The sequence below is a fragment of the Lonchura striata genome, chromosome 1, assembly GCF_050655825.1.
Source record: "Lonchura striata isolate lonStrDom1 chromosome 1, ASM5065582v1, whole genome shotgun sequence".
Taxonomy (NCBI): Eukaryota; Metazoa; Chordata; class Aves; order Passeriformes; family Estrildidae; genus Lonchura; species Lonchura striata.
In genome coordinates, this window is record NC_140703.1 from 115,831,761 (window position 1) to 115,848,239 (window position 16,479).

Below are 16,479 nucleotides of genomic sequence, written 5' to 3' on the forward strand. Positions count from 1 at the left end.
TACAGATCCAATGTGATCAGTATTTTAATTTAATTTTGTAACTATTATAAAACCACGTAGCTAAGCAGTGTTAGTTAAAAGTGAATTTTTTACCTTTTTTTTTTTTTTTTACCTCACAGGGCATATGGTATTAGTGGGTCTTAGCAAGAGACAGAATATCAGACAGCTACAGAAATGTGTGAATTTTATCCTTTTTGGATCACACAGCCTGGTCTTGGGAATATTCCTAGAAGATGTAACATCACACTTCCCAAATGCTTAATTTCTAACGAGCTCATTGAATCTTATGGGAAAATAGAGAATTTCCCTTTGGTGGAGGGCAGCTGTCTAAGTGGAAAAAGGCTGATTGACAGCGAGGAAAAAGATTGATGGGAAATCCTTTTTTTTTTTTTTTTTAATTTTGTAAATATTTAGACTACACCTGAATTCACAATTAGCATAAAGGTGTTTCACAGTCCTGAGGGTTTCTGTTTCTGTCTGCTGCAGTGGGGATGGGTTTAGCCCTGAGTGTGGGCATGGACCTCAAGGTGCTCAAAGAGTGGCAGATTTCAGTTTTTAAGAATGATCTGGATTAGCCCTGGTCTTTCGGGGTCACTGAATTTCAAACACTGATATTCCACATCTGTTTCTTGTTCACAGCCACTAACAAAGAAGTACAATATCAAGAGAGTCCCAAACAGCAGAGTGTGAGAGACACTTTAATAGGTTCCATTCTTGATGAAAATCTTGGAGCAGCCTCACTAATACAGGGTAGAAATCCAATATTCCAGACATATTTGCTGTGTGAAGTGGCCATCAATCCAAGGATGGGAGGACTTTGAAGGACACTGACAAATAACTACTTCAAACCATTGTGTAGTTCAGCTAAAATGACCTAAAACATTTGGAAGAAAGTGAGGAGAAATGTTGACCTTTGCCCTAGAGATTGCTTCTTTTTTCCATGCAGAGAAGTTGCTTTTTTTAAAAGTATTTGGGTTTGGTGTTTTGTCTTGTTTTGGGGATTTTTTTGGTTGTCCTGCATTATCATTGTCACTTAACCAGCTTTAGATTAGCATCAGATATAAAGGTTTTCATATATATTTCATATTTCATAAAGGTTTTCATCAAATGTAAAGGTTTTCCTATCAGTGACAACTTTGAGCTGAAAATTTCAGTACACTTCAATTTATCAATTAATTAATCGATTCACACAGTACCCTTTTGGCATTTGGTGGTACAACTTATTTCAGAGGTGGGAAATTAAGGAAGAAAGGAAGGAAAGTTTAGGTGAGATTCATCTCATATAAAGCCGAATTATCCAAAAGCTGGGAGTAGCAAAGGTTCCTTTTGTAGGGAAGAGAAGAGAAATACTTTAAAGGTGTATTTCATCTAATCTTTTTCAAGTAGCAGTTGTAGGTGAGATTGAACAAAATTATGAAGGTTGTTGTGTTGGGAATTGCAGAAATCTTGGAGAGCTAAGGTACTTCTGACACCTGCATTTAAAACCCTTCAAGTCTGATGGAGTGAATCCCACTTCAGCAGAGAGGAATTCAATTCCCCATCTGCAAATGAGTTTCAGCACTTCCCTGTTATGGAGGACATGCACTGGTTGTTGAAAATAATTCCAGTGTCATCTAAACAAAGCTTCTGCTTCATTTCCCAGCTCTGTGGTGTTTGTTTCATGTAGCCACTAAAGCTGGTCTCCAGAAAAGGTGGGCAAGCAGTGGTGTAGTCACCAAAAATATTTTGGCTGGTAAAACCTTAGGTAGCTTGGGTCACAGATAAAGACTTGGTAAATAAAATACTTTGATTTTTCACTCAGAAAACTCCCAGCGTTTCTTTTCTGTAAAGTTTTTCCGTGGGAAAACAACCCATTCTTGACTGCTGTTATTTAATGAAGTCATGTTAAATAAAAAAGGTGTCCCCAGATCATGTTCTCTCTCATGTTTTCAGTTCTGCCGGTGAGTGAATTCATTGTGAGAGGAGGGAAGGTGAGGACGGGGGAAAAGTCATGGAGGGATTGATGGTCCACATGGTTTGGAGCAGTTAAAGGGAAGCAAAAGTGGGAATGCACTAAGGACAACCAGCCCTGAGCACAGGGTGCAGAGTGATGGGGGGTGCCAGGGCAGCAGGAAAAAAATCCTTTTTTAAAGCATTTTCTTTACTGAAAGACATCAGTGCTGACTTGGGAAAGAGCTGTTCGTTGCCTGGAGTGGAGGATGCTCCTTTCAGGGGCAGGGAGCACCATCTAGTGACCACAGGGCTGCCCACAGGGCAGGGAACAGTGAAAGGCATGGGGACATTCCCTGCTCCTCCTCTGTGCTGCCAGGGAGGGAATGGAGAGGCACAAAAGCTTGGGAGCAGTGCCAGAGGAGATTTTTTTGTGGGATGCAAGTCGTGTCATCCCCGTGATCAGGTAGTGATAATTATTTTAATGATGTGCCTTTATGGGCTGGTGATGTCCACGTGGTGTTTGGATTTTGGGGAATGCAAGTGCCTTCCTCCTGGAGCTGACCTCCATCCCAGAGCTTGATCCCTTTTTTCCCAGGATGGAATTTTCCCAGGATCCTGCAGCCCCATACTGGAATTCCTTTCTCTCTTGGGCACACATTTGTTTCACTGTTAAAACTCTGATTGTGAGACTTTTCTTTGTGGTGAGAGGAGATTTTACCCCTCTGTGAGCAGATTCACTGATATTTTCATCAGAGCCCATGGAAAACTGGGAATTAAAGGGAGACAACCTGGCTGAAGAGTGTATTTGACCTTCACACAGCAAACTGGGCAGGGCCAAACTGATGTTGGGAGCTTTATTTGAGCAAAATGCTGATTTTTTTTGAGAGGATTGAGACCTTTACATGTGTCTTCATGTGCCATGAAGTACCAGTAATTTGCTTGGACTTCTTAAAATCTGCTTCCAAAAGCTGCAGTGCAAATTCTTTTATTCTGCCTTCAGTTTTCTGCTTTGTAGACTGGTTATACCTTGAGGAGAGTGTTCTTTTCTTTTTACGTGGAAGGTTGGTGAGAGGAACAAAACTCTTTTTTTTTTCTCTGCTGTCTTGTCTTTTAATACCCTCATCTGCAGACACGGTATGTACCATACCAAGCACAACATAAAGGTGAATGTGTCTCCAGTTTTCCAACTATTTACCCGAAGATTTTTGTACAGTTCAAGGGATGAAGGTCACCTTATTACCACAGCAGAGTGTGTTAGCCCAGAGCAGAGTTCTTGCTTTACCTCCCAGCAAGAAGGATTGCAGATCTATTTACACAGGGAATATTGCAATGTATTTCCTTCATATTTCATGGAATCCTGGAATGGTTTGGATTGGAAGGGATCTTAAAGATCTTGTAATTTCAACTCCCTGCTGTGGGCAGTGACACCTCCCACTGTCCCAGACTGCTCCAAGCCCCAGTGTCCAGCCTGGCCTTGGGCACTGCCAGGGATCCAGGGGAATCTGGGAATTCCATCCCAGCCCCTGCCCACCCTGCCAGGGAACAATTCCTAATTCCCAACATCCCATCTAAACCTGCTCTCAGTTTGAAGCCATTCTCTGTTTCCTGTCACTCCATGCCTTTGTGACAAGTCACTCATCTGAACCCATGTAAAATGCATTTTACGTGTTTAGGTGAGTACACACATACTGAGCATATTTCTAGTACATCCTAGAAAGGATGCAACAAGCAAAGCAGCTTTTCTATTTGGAGTTCCATCTTCTTCATTTAGAACTCTGTCTGATTTTTTTTTTTTTTTTTTGCATGATCAAACCAAATCTTCAGGTCTGTCCAGGGCCCTGTTGGTTTAAGCAGGCTCAGATCAGCATAGATTGGATCCTTCCTTGAAAAGATCTTGCACTTAAGAGGGAACTCTTGAGTCCTAAAGGTAGAAAACACTTCAAGCAGAGTTTAAGGGTGTTCAGGAAAGAGTTTAAGCACAGCTGTAACTCTAAAGTATGTGCAACTGCCCTGCTTTGATCAAGACACTTAAGCACATGTTCAGTGTTAACACATGTTGGGGAATTTTGCTGCTCCATGGTTTCCAGGTGCAGGCTGAAGGTAGGACAATATTCCAGCTCAAAGGAGGCAGGACAAATTAGGGTGACAAGCTTCAGAGAGAAATTTGAGGGGAGCATTGGGTGATTTGTGTGGATTTTTTTTCCTGTTTTTGTTCTGTTTGATGACCAAGTTTTTCAAACTCACAGAGCGTTGTTTCAGACAATAACACAGAGTTGCCTAACAAAACGAAAGCATTTTTTCTTTCTATTTAACCTTAAAAAAATCAGAAAAGAGAAAAATTATGGAAGTGTTTGTTCTCTTTTTTCTCTTGCAACTGGATGATGGTGATTTGATAACCCAATATTTTCCTTGCCTCACAGTACCAAGGCTCTGCTTGCAATTGGATCAGCCTCAGCGTAAGCACTCACAAATCTGCCTGTGGGTATTAGTTTGAAAGTCAAATAAACTGCACTGGATTCTTTGGCACAAAATGTGTGCCAGATTAAAATGGCAAAATCCTTACTGGGCCGTGGGCTCTGTAATACTTATATAATAATAATAGAGCTCAGCGGTGCTCCTTATGCTTCCAAAATCCTTGTGTAAACCAAGAGGAGGTTTGTGTAAATGGAGGTGGGATGGAGAAGAATCATTACTAAAAACTGCTTGTGGATGAATTTGTTAGATCCTCTCCACTGGGGAGCTGGAACTGATACTTGCAACCTCTTGATATATTGGAGGAAAAGCCCAAAATATCAGGGGCTTAACTGGAGTGGAAGTCACCCAACTGAAACATTATACAATGCTTTGAAATTTCAAGAGAAAGGTTCTAATCTTTTGGCTGTCTTGCTCATTGTTTGGAGATGAAAAGGGAGGAAATCAACATCCCCATGAAATACAATTACTATAAATTGCTTTCTTTTCATACTGTTCATAATGAAAATAGGAAAGTTACCTACTCTGCAGGAGCGCCATAATTTGGTGGATGTAGACTGCAGGAGCACATTCAGCAGTGCAACACTGCATTTCTACATGAACCAGCTAGTGGAGAATATAAAATATTGTATAGCAGTGCTGCCTCCAGATTGCTCTGAAGCCACGAAAAATAATCTTTACAGTGGAAGAATCCAAAGCTTCTTGAAGTGAACTCTAAAATCAAACTGATCTTGTGCAGGGAGTTGATCCCGTGTCCCAAAGATTGGATTTTACCATCTTGGAGCTTTTTCCCACCTTGGTGATTCTGTTTGTCACTGCTGCATCCAGGGATTCCCAGCTCTGTGCTCCCCACGGGACACCTGGAAATGGGAATTTCCTGGATCTGGCAGGGCTGTTCCCACGAGCAGGGAGGGTGGATGAGCCTTTGCTCTGCCCTGCTTTGGGGGAGATGGAGCAGCACCTGCAGGACAAATGAGTGAAGGACTCTTTGTGCACCTCCGGAAAAATGCATTTCACCTTTCTTGGCTCAGGATAGGAGGGGAAAAGTGAACTGGGACTTTCTGCTGTCTTTGTGTAGAAAAACTGTGTGTTTAATGCCAGCAGTCACCACCAGCTACAGAACAACGCTCCCATTTCCTTTTTTTTTTCCTAAGAAGCAAGAAAAGGCAGTGTTGGGAGAGGGTGAGGTCATCTGCTTCCACTAAATAATGCTGCAATGAGCCATTCACTATTTCTTGTTCTTTTTATTGTACCAGAGTCCCTGGTCAGAGGTCAGGACCTTACTACAGCTGGAATTATCTTCCAGGCAACCTGTCCATGGTTAGGTGTTGTCACAGGGAGCAATGAGAAATTATAAACCTGTTAGAGTAGGACCAGCTTTATAAAGTTGTTTTTTAAAAAGTGAATGAATTCTGACTTGCTCTAATTTTTCCTCCCTTTTTTATGGGTTCTATTTTCAAGCTTTTCTCTTCAGGCTGAAAGCTCAGAATCTCCTGACACCAGGAATTGTATCTTTTATGAAAACATAAAAATCTGTGAGGCTCCTAAGTGTGAAAAGGTTGTGCCAGCACTGAATCCTCAGTGGAATACCCTGGCTGGTACTGTGGAAGCACTTTGCCTTTCTTACATATATTTTTTTTTAAAGTTCTGGTCTCTTATACAAAAGCCTAGGACAGGGACAGTGTTTTTTCTGCACACCTGGAAATTTTGGGGTGCCCCACGACTGCCAAGGGCTCCAAAAGAACAAATAAAAATATAACATTGAATAAAAAATAGTCATCACACTCTAAGCAGGAAGGGAATTGCCAGTGAAACCATCTCATTTCCATTCATGGATAGAGCTGTGAATTAAGGGAAGAACATGGACAATTTAGGACTGCTTATGGCATTCAGGCATCTGCTTTTGAAGTTTTATGTCATTTTGTGACTTCCTCTCCTCACTAAGAAAGAGACATCAAAAAGAAATTATTGTCCCCAAACTATCTGCTTCTTCTCTAAGGGAAAAAATGTGCTAAATCAGATAGGCTGGAAAGTGTCAATAGCTCAGGAATGCAGGAATGAGGTTCATGGACAAATATAGATGTGGAGTAAGCAAGGCCAGTCCTCATTAACATATTTGGAGTTACACCCATTTTTACCCAGCCTGGCTTTGGCCCTGGATCAGCAATTCCCCAGTGAACAGCCTGCATCAAACCACTGCTGAATTTGGCCCATTTCATCTGACATCTGCATCCTGCCTCGAAGTGGCCTGTCACACTTACTGCACATCAGATCACACCTGCCCAGGCGGCCACGGGCAATTGACTTTTTTGTTTAAAAAAACACCAAAAAAACAACCAAAAAATTAAAAAAAAAAAAAATTCAGTCGCATATCATCAAGAAAAACAACATTGTTTTAGGACTCTTATCTCTTCACTCCCAAATATCCTGTTTCTTCGAGCTGCGGTGGCCAGGACCAATAGAAACCTCTTCCTGCCATTGGCTGACTTCATTTCCCAGAGTTAGCACAATCTCATCCGCTCTAAACAACCTCATCAAAACTTCTTTCTGGTCAGAGCGAAGCAATAATTATTATTAGCAATTATTAGCGATCAATAATCTTGATCACATTATGGCAAGCACTATTAAGGTAAGGAGGGGGTACCTTTTTTTGCTGGAATTTTTTTCTCACTGCCGCGTTCTTTGGTTTCCTTTATCAACCTAGATAAGTTAGAATTGGGCAACACCCCCACTGCCACAATAGAGGACAACAAGATTTCCTTTGTACTGCCTAGTAAATTTCCTTTTTCCTACTCCAACCATCCGCAAGGCTTAAAAACTTCAAACTCGGAAAAAAATTGGGTTTTTTAAATTCACTCTTCAGTGGTGTGGATTGCATAGACGAAGCCCTTTTGTGAGAGCTTCTGAAATTTCTTGTAGGTATCCCTCGGACAACTTGGATGTGTTTGTGCTCTGCCATGAGGGGAGAGGGTGTGCACTGGAAGGAAAAACCGGGCTCCTAAGGGCACTAAATTTTGGATACTTTGAAATGTTTCTCTTGCGGATGGGGACACAAATGGGAAGGAGAGGCACCAGCTCTTGTTTCTCTCTCTCTCACGCAGGTGTTAATTATGTGCTTTTCTAGAAACTCGTATCCTTAAACTCAGGACCTTTCTGAATGTTATTTTAATGGTGGTGGGAAGATCTCACGGGAGTGTTCTTTTTAATCTTTTAATTTTTTGGACAATAAAAATCTCTTCTTGGTGCATAACTTTGATCTCGGTGCATGGTTTGTTGGCTTTGGGTTTTTTGGGTTTTTTTTAAGAATGGCTTTGTTGAGTTTTTTGTGGCTGTGTCACTTATAAGGTTGAATAAATCTGTCTATCTACGTTTTGTTTCTCTGGACAGCATCTGCCAATAGAGCAATGACTGTGATTAATTGCAGAATGTAACGGTAATTAAGCGATTTGTGATAGTGAAACTAATTTTACATAAAGAGCACGGACAGGGAGGACTCTGCGGTGTTGTTTTATCAGATTTGGGATCAAGGTATTATCGGATTTAGGACTGAGGTATTTGCTTTCTTCGTGGCATTGTGTGTTTCTGCACTTTTCTAATTATGTCAGAGATTTAATGAGGGGTATGGAATAGCCTGGCTGTTGGATAAGTAGGGCTGCAGTTGGATTTTTCAGTAAACTTGGCTCCAGTGTTTACATTTTAAAGATCATTTGGTGCATTTTGTTACGGTTTTGGGAATCTGACAGTAGTGCCCGAGGGCAGTGTGATTAAAAAGTCGAATGAACCTTTTGTTTTTGTAATCACTGATGTTTTCATGGGGCTATCAATAGTGACATAGATCTGACTCTCCTCTGCATTGCTGGCCAGCATCTGCTAAATGCTAAGTAGCTCCTGAAACTGAATTCCCTTTGGTTTTGCCGTGCATTTCAGAGCATGCAGGACATGACAGGCACTTAATGAAAATCTTGAGTTTCAGGGAGTCAAATTTTGGCTTAAAGGAGGGCTGTGTGCTGAGGTTTTCATAATGAAAACCTCATTTGCTTCTGTTAATCAGAATATTGATACAAGATTTATTTTCAAAAATAATGGCACCCACAAGATCGGATGCCGTTTGCATTTTAGGTAACTCCTGCTATTTATTTCCTTTATGTTTCATATTGACTGAATTTTAATAGACTAGAAGATTGTTAAATTAGATCTAATTGTTGTTATTTGACCTCCTCCTTACACTTAGAGAAGTGTTTTATACCGCCTGGTAATACAATGTACTCAGCAAAATGGAAAAATTCTCTCTCCTAATCTGGAGTGTGAATCTTGCAGGAGGTCCCAGACAAACCAAAATGTTGAGGATTTCACTGCCCAGGCTGCTGGGAAAGGCCTTACATGCTGTAGCAAGAATTAAAATTTTATTTATGCAAGTGCAAAATGTGAAATGACTGGAAAGAAATGACAGGTGCTTTGTACTCGAGGTGCAGGAAATGTGCTCTGACATGAGGCTGAGTCGGTCCAAAGATATTCAATTCCTCTTCTATGGGGAGTGGATAAAAAAGCCTTTTAACTGAAGGGTTTCTGAAATAAAGACCCTCCATTTGAAGGCCAGGCAGGTGTGTCTGTTTAGCTTTTGCTAAAGTGTTACACATCATATATATATTTAATTATATAAATATTTAATATAAAGGCTTGTGTCTCTCATCCTTTGCCTCTCAGCACCCTGCAGCAGACCCGTGGGACACTGGGGCTCAGCAGGGACCTGGCTGGGTTCACTGGGGTCAGGGCAGGCAAACCCTGCTCTCAGTTTTTGGGTGCTCTCAGTTTTTGGGTGCTCTCAGTTTTCAGGTGCTGTCATTTTTTGGGTGCTCTCAGTTTTTTGGGTGCTGGGTTTGGCATCCTGAGCAGGGTTTTCCCATGGGATCACTCTCTCCTCACCCCGTGCCCTCCTCCTGCTGCCCCCTGCTCCTTTTTCCCTGGAAAGGGGAAAGAACCATGGTCCTAAAGAGAAGGAGGAGGAAGAGGAGGATGAGGCAGCAGCACCTTTTCCCCAAGCTCAGACATGGATAAATAATATTAATCCTGACTTCCCCACTGGACCAGCCTTGCCCAGGCCAGGGATCTCTCCCTTGGATGGGGAGAGGTCAGTGCAAGAAGCTGTGGAGAGGAAGGTGGTGCAAGAAGGTGCCTGCCCAGCCAGGATTTTGGGTTGATATTTCATATCCCAATACCTGGAGCACACTCAGCTGAGCTCTCTGTTAGGTATTTTTGGTATTTTTAAGGATGAAACATGATTTTTCAAGTGGAAAAAGACCCCTTAGAGTGAAGATTTCAGTGCTGACAGGTTCCCCTCTGGCTCAGGTGGTGTCTGACAGCTCTGTGGTGGCACAGCAGCACAGAGCATTGAACATTATCAAATAAATGCAATTATTTATATTTATTAGTCACACTAATTACTGTAAATATAATTTTAGAACATACCTGAATTAGGCATCAGTCTTTTGTTTGTGTTTTGCCTTTTTTTTTTTTTAATAGACTGGAGCAAAAATTATTTAAGAGTTACCTTGACGTGCAGTAAAAATAGTTATCCTGGAGGTAATTTTAGTGTTTTTTCCCATTAAATAGAAAAGTACAACTAATTCCTTTGCATGTTCAAGCCTTGCTCTGTTTCTCTCTTTGCCTGCCAGTGCCATTATGCTTATTCTTAGAAAAACTCTTCAGTAAGTTGACTTTATAATGATTTTTTGGATATATTTGTGGATATTTCTTTAACTTACACCTAAATACATTCACATCCACTCTTCATTATTAATTTCTGAAGTGATGTGCACATGGAATCTGTGATTTCAGGGAGAAAAAGTCTGTGTGTTTGATAAAGGACAGGAGAATCTTTGTGGTTTCTGAGGCTTGAGGGCGTGGATGCACTCATTAAAGCAGAATATAGGAGACAAGATTAATTTTCTTTTGAGGAATCTCATGCCGTGCTTCTCTTTATAGCATTACTTTCCTCTCACTTTCTTTTAGAAAGTCCAAGTAGTCACTCAAATGCTTCTGAAAGTTGGAGACAGTTAAGAAATAAATCTGTTCTTGGCGTATGGAAATGTTTAAGGCTTTGTTTGGAGGATCGCATCTGCCCTGAGTCCAGCCGAGCTGACACAGTAATTTGTACATTTGTTCCTTGCATTAGAACAATTATGAAGATTATTATCTTTTATTTTCTTCCTCATCTCAGTTAGCAGCTGATCCAATGGCATATTTAACTTGTTTAGCTTTTGGACAGATTTAACTTCGTTAACTTTATCAAAGGCTGTAAATCCTTCCGTTGGCTTTGGTGCTGTTGCACATTTAAACATTTAAATTTGCTGAGCACACACCTGAGTGCTCTGGTGAACCAGAGGCAGCAACAGAGCCTTAAAGCACTTACCCTGACCCTCCACTCCTCTCTCCAAACTTCCACCAATTTCATGAAGGTTTTATCCCAATAAAGGCGGTAGAGTCAGAGCTATAATCATTTCCAGGTAAAGCAGTATTTCTGACTCAAATACAAATGAGCAATTTCAAGGCAGAAATGAACAGAAGTTATTCTGGGGGGATTTTTGTGTTGTTTTCTTTTTCTTTTAATCAGCAGTCATTTAACTCAATTTGGTTTGTGTCTTCATATGCCAAAACCAAGTGAAATGTAAGGCTTTTGCTTTCTAGAATTAAGTCCCCAGGCAAGGAACAACAGCTGGAAAATGCATATGTTTGACTGTCTGCGTTTGTTGGTTTGTTTGTTTTTCCTGAACAAGAACTACATTATCCCTTAAGAAAATGTTTTTCGGCAAGTTCCCCATGTTACAAAAGGCCTTTCAGAAATAATATTCAAAGAAACAAGTGCTCTTGGAGAATGACTTGATGGAAGAAAAACACAGAAGTAGTTTTGCAAAATATGAATGCCAAAACAAAGATATTTGTTTTCCAGGAGACGCTTTATAATTCAATAAAAATATATAATGCTGTTTACTCAGGAAGAAGTAGCCTTTGTAATGCAAGTTTTTAAATCAAGCCAAGATAATTACTTAGAAAATCAGAAAAAGAAAAAAAGAAAATTTTATTTTGTATCACTTGTGTTACGATTTTTAGCAAAGTAAGGGTGATGCAGTAGAAAATATCACAGTGCAAAACTTTGTCAGGGTAACTAATTCATTGACTGCAATGTGATTTTTATCAGATCCATCTTTGAAAAATTAATTTCTTTGTATGGATAATTATACAGCCACCCTACCGTCCTTGATATATGTGTATATATCCATATATTTGTGTATTACAGAAGAAATTTCTGCATTGAAAACATCAACAAGGATAGGAAAACTTTGAAGCACTTATGTGAAAAAGGCATCAGTCCTTTCCTTAAGGAATGGATGTGTGTCTGTGGTTGAAGGGGTCGTTTTAAATGCTGTAACCAAGCCTGCCTGAGGCTGGAGAGTGCTGTGTCCCTCAGTTTATTCCTGCTCCCTTAGAAGGACTGTATAATCCTGTAAATAATATATAACGATGAACAGAGGGGAAAGTTTTGGGGAATCTGGTGAGATCTGGCTTGCAAATACTAATACTACCTTTTGAAATGTGTATTTAGGCACTGGGTTACCAGTTTTTACTATTCACAGAGAAAGACTGGACATTTCTTTCAGGAAAGAATGGTTAATAAATAAAATTCACTGTGGTTTTTAATAACTGCTGTGTATGAAGCAGTGAATTACCTCTTCTGGTAATTATCATCACCCAGTATTAGTTTCAAAGCAAAACGAACGAATTGCCAATTATTTGTCACAAGAATGTCATTGAACATTACAAGTTAAAAAAGAACGATGAGTAACTGAAGTTTTTTTTTAAGGGCTAGGTCGAGGGACTCAGAGTGGACAAGGGAAATAATGGTCTTTTGGGAATCCTGAGGGGAAGGAATGCCTAGGATGTGATGTGTTCCCCTTGCACCGCGGTTCGTTTGCGGTGCGCATCTCCAGCCCTGGGTGGGAAGTGGTGTCACCAGGCTGGCGTGACCTCGTCACCCTGAGAGAGGAGCTGACTTGCTTAGTCAAAGGTGTGCGCTGCCAACAGATGACAGGGACTGGCTTTATGCAAATACCTGCAGGAAGGGGTGGGTCCCTATTTTCGGGAAGTGGCAGGATTCTTTAAAGATACCTGCCTGATTACCAGGGGTGAGATGGGGGCAGACAAAGGCACGGTGCCACAAGGGGAGAAAAAACCCCCCGGGAGACTGGAAACGCTTTGTTTGACAAATCCCTCCTTACAGCACGTTAATTCTACGTGGAAGGTTTTGCATAACTGCAGGAGGGTTTTTTTTAAGCCTCATTCTTCAGAGCTGGAAAACATCTTTTTTTAGACTCTCTGTTTATTACCTTGATAAACAGCAAAATGCTGCCACAGCAATTACCTTGATGATAAAGGGTCTGTAGACAGATATTTCCTGCCTTCATTTCCTACCCAGATAAGCTGCCAAAATCAGGGACTACCAATACAGGAAATGCTTTCAATAGGAACTTCCTATCTGTTAATATCTAATTCACTGAAAAGATCTAAGTCCTTCTTGTTTCATCTAAAGGTAATGCTCTACCTGATGCTATTTAATGCATCTGTTGCTGTAATAAATTTCAAACCTGTTATCCTGGACTATGAAATGTCAGTGTTTTCTCTGCAGTGGTAGGAAAAGGGCCCCTGCATTTTATCATAATTGGGAATCAGGATGCCCCAAAATCCCCTGTCATTCTGTCAGATGAAAAATAACCCTCCCTCAAACTCCTTGTTGCCTGAATCCTTTGCTCATTTCTGTACATCTCCAAGTAAAATACACATTTCAATAGCACTTGAGGTGGACTTCACCAACAAAGAGTTCAGAGCATGTTCTGGAGACCTTGGAGATTCATGGCCATTTTTTGCAATCCACAGTGCTTTACATATTCAGCCAAAATGACTGAAACAGAAATTTTGCCTCACTGTGCTGGGAAATAAAAACCATGGCTAACCTGTGTGTTTGAACCTCTGCTAAGGAAAAGAGAAACTCAGAGCTAAGGGCAAGGAAATAAAGACAGAAAACCTCCATTGCTAATTGTAACTTCAGGGTAGCTTGTTTCAGGCGCATGAACAGGATGAATTAGGATTTATGAAACCTGGAGTGAAATTGGCCAAAATGAAGTCAACAGTATGACTTGACTGGGGCCAGGCTTTCACTCAAGTTATTCAGGAATTCAGCCCAAAATTTCTGTGTTCTTTTGCCAGTGATTCTGCTGGAGTTATTCCAGGTTTCTGCCACTGTGACTGAGATGGGTATTTTGGCCTTTCCCTGCAGAACTGAGAAGTCCTTTGCTGTTGTGGCTTCATTTATACCCCACCTTTTCATCTGGGATGGGCAGTCCCACATTCAGTTATCTCCTCAGGTTGCTAAATTCGTGTTGTGCTCTGTATCTGGGATCTGAGAATCTGGTTGGGTTTCCTGAGGCTGGGAATCTGAGGCTGGATTCACAGGCCTTTCCAGACACCATGGTGAACACACCCCTTGGAGATTTCTTGGCTGTGGGACAGGAGGGCTGCTCCTGTGGGCACCTGACCCAAAACTCCAGATATTACAGAGGGTTCTGCAAGCTGGAGATTGATTATGACAAGTGGCTTTCCCAAGGCCATGGGTGAAGAAGCTTTAGGAAGTTGTCCCTTGGCTTTGGACTCACGGGGGTGCTGGGGAAATGCACACTTTGTCCTGAAAGTTATGTTCCTCAGATGTGGTTTAGTCAACTCTTATCTGCTCACATAAATTTTTATTATTGTTAATCTTTGGCGTACCCACGGCAGCTTTCCTCATGCGTCAGGTATTCCCTTGGAAGTGCTCAAAACTGTTGCTTTTTGCTAATCAGATCAACTCACTAAAGTGGTGGGCAGAGACATTTTTCATATTATTTCCATGCAGGCATTACCTTTTAAAATATTTCCCCGCGATTTGTCATCGAGGCATCGTTACCTCTGCTGTTTTCATGGAATTCAGAATCCGATTGTTTAGTCTACGTAAAAGGGGGAAAACGAGGGGGGTCCTGTGCCTTTAATGTTGTTTATAACGGTTGGACAGAGCTTGTCAGGTGAAGGTTAATTGCTCTCCAGTTAAAGCAGTTCTCTGCACAGATGGGTTATCAGGGCTGAACACTCGTTACAAGATTAATCTCGTTTCCGACAAGACTTCCCTTTCCTCCAACTGATTTTTGCTCAGCCATTGGACCTGTCACCAGCCGTTAAGAGAAGGGTGGGTTACCTCTGGGATATTAATGCCTGTGAGCAGCGAAACAATGCAAGAGCGTGTGTCATATCGGCGGGGAACATCTTTAGGAGACAGCACATTTCAGAGCTCTTCTGAAGGTCGAGATTCATAAACAACAGAAACAATCAGGAGTGTTTGTGTTAACCCTCCTCGTGGACGCAAACTCATAGGCTCCTTTTTAGAGCCCCTCCTCATCTCTTTGGACTTGTTTTTTGAGGTGCAAAGGAGTATTTTTGGTGAAAATTTTAGGCAGCAAGGCACCCCCGGTGAGATGTGGAATCCACATGCTTTTGTCCAGTCGATTGATGGACGAGGCTTTCAGTTTGTGCTTAAATGAGAGGCAGTAAACCCTGGTGACCACTGGAAAAAAATCTCGAACTTTGGGAGTTCTGTCTTGGGCTCTAAGCAAACCTGTTGAATTTTCCTCTTTTTCCAAGCTGGAGTCATTCAGAGATGGATCCACTGGGCTGCAGAGGTATGAGATGGATGTAAAGTGTGAGGAGAACCAGGCACATCACGTTCTTAGCACAATATTGCCTTTCTAGCCAAGGCTGCAGCAGCTCTGCCAGTCCAGGCTCATCCTGAGCGTTGGGATGGACTGAGTTCAAGGAGGCTGCGGCACGAACGCAAAAGTCTTGCTGGAGTTTTTGGGTTTATTTCAGGAGTTCTGATACAACCAAAATAACACAACTTGGCAGAAGGCTCTGGCTGCCAGGTTTCTGCCACGCAGCTTTAGTCAGTAAGTTCCGAAACACTAAACAAATATTCAAGGCAACAAACAAGGTAGCTCTGATGTTTCCTTCGAGTTTCCTGTCCTGGCTTGGGATCAGCTCCATCCTGTCGATGGTGCTGAGTCTCTTCATGGACTTCTGTGAACTTTGATTCGGGCTGGGTTGTCCCAGCCAATAAACCAAGCTCTGTGGAGGGTCCTGGGCTGCACAGCATTCACTGGATGATTTATTTTCTTTTTGTTTTATAAACATGCAACAAAATTAATAAATTATATTAAAAAAAACAAGTTTTGTTTAAAAAAAATCTATCTGCAAGTTTCTGACAATTTCTTAATTTTCTTTTTTAAATTTTGTTTTAATCATCAAGTAGTTTAATACCATTACTGCTGAATTCTTAGGGTTTCTCATACTAGCAAGATTAAAAATGCATTTTCCTTTGATTTAGAATCCACAGGGTTTAGGGAAATTTACTTGCTCCAGTTATAAAGCTGAAATGAAAGGTAGACAGGAATGTAACCTCTGGATGTCATCCTCTTCAGCACTATGCATGCAGAGCCAAAGCAATTCAGGAGAATGAATTCCATTACTGGTTCTAATAAGATAGGAAAAGTGCATAGTAAATCTTTACAATGCCAACTAAATCACTGGTGCTTTGTGCCAAAGGAGGCAAGTTTAGTAGAAAGTTTTTTAATGGGCCAGGTTGAATTATTTTTAAAAGAAGAGAGTCCCTAAGAGGTTGTTAAATCTCTTCTTAGAGCCCTGAATAAGGATCTTATTTTTCAAGATGCTGATTGAGTTGAGAGTTCCTGCTGTCTGTGCTCAGAGAGAATTCAGATGCTTTAGGAGAGGGAAGCTTACACACAATTAGGAATTGTTGTTATGCCACTTACTTCATGTGAGAAAACTCCTCCTTGTCAATACCACCTTTCTAGAAAAAGGAAATTTTAAGTGGTCAGGTCTTTTCTTTCCAATTAAAGATCTTTGTTTAACAAAATAATGAAATCTTTAATTTGAGGGTGGGCAGGCCCTGGCACAGGGTGCCCAGAGCAGCTGTGGCTGCCC

General features: G+C 41.2%; 1 protein-coding gene across 7 annotated transcripts in view; it reads left to right on the plus strand.

The window, feature by feature from the left end:
• Positions 1-16,479, plus strand: part of ERG (ETS transcription factor ERG) — a 141,851-nt gene that overhangs the window by 75,243 nt on the left and 50,129 nt on the right. For 2 of the 7 annotated variants that reach the window (XM_085560479.1, XM_085560485.1), the window contains exon 1: positions 7,181-7,319. The exons of 4 other annotated variants lie outside the window; for them this stretch is intronic. Coding sequence is in view for 1 of the 3 variants with exons in the window: in XM_021527469.3 (XP_021383144.1) it covers positions 7,016-7,033 (18 nt within the window). In the remaining 2 variants the exon portion in view is untranslated. Of the gene's footprint in view, positions 1-6,877; positions 7,034-7,180; positions 7,320-16,479 lie in introns of those variants that run through there. One more of the 7 variants, XM_021527469.3, reaches the window with a different exon arrangement.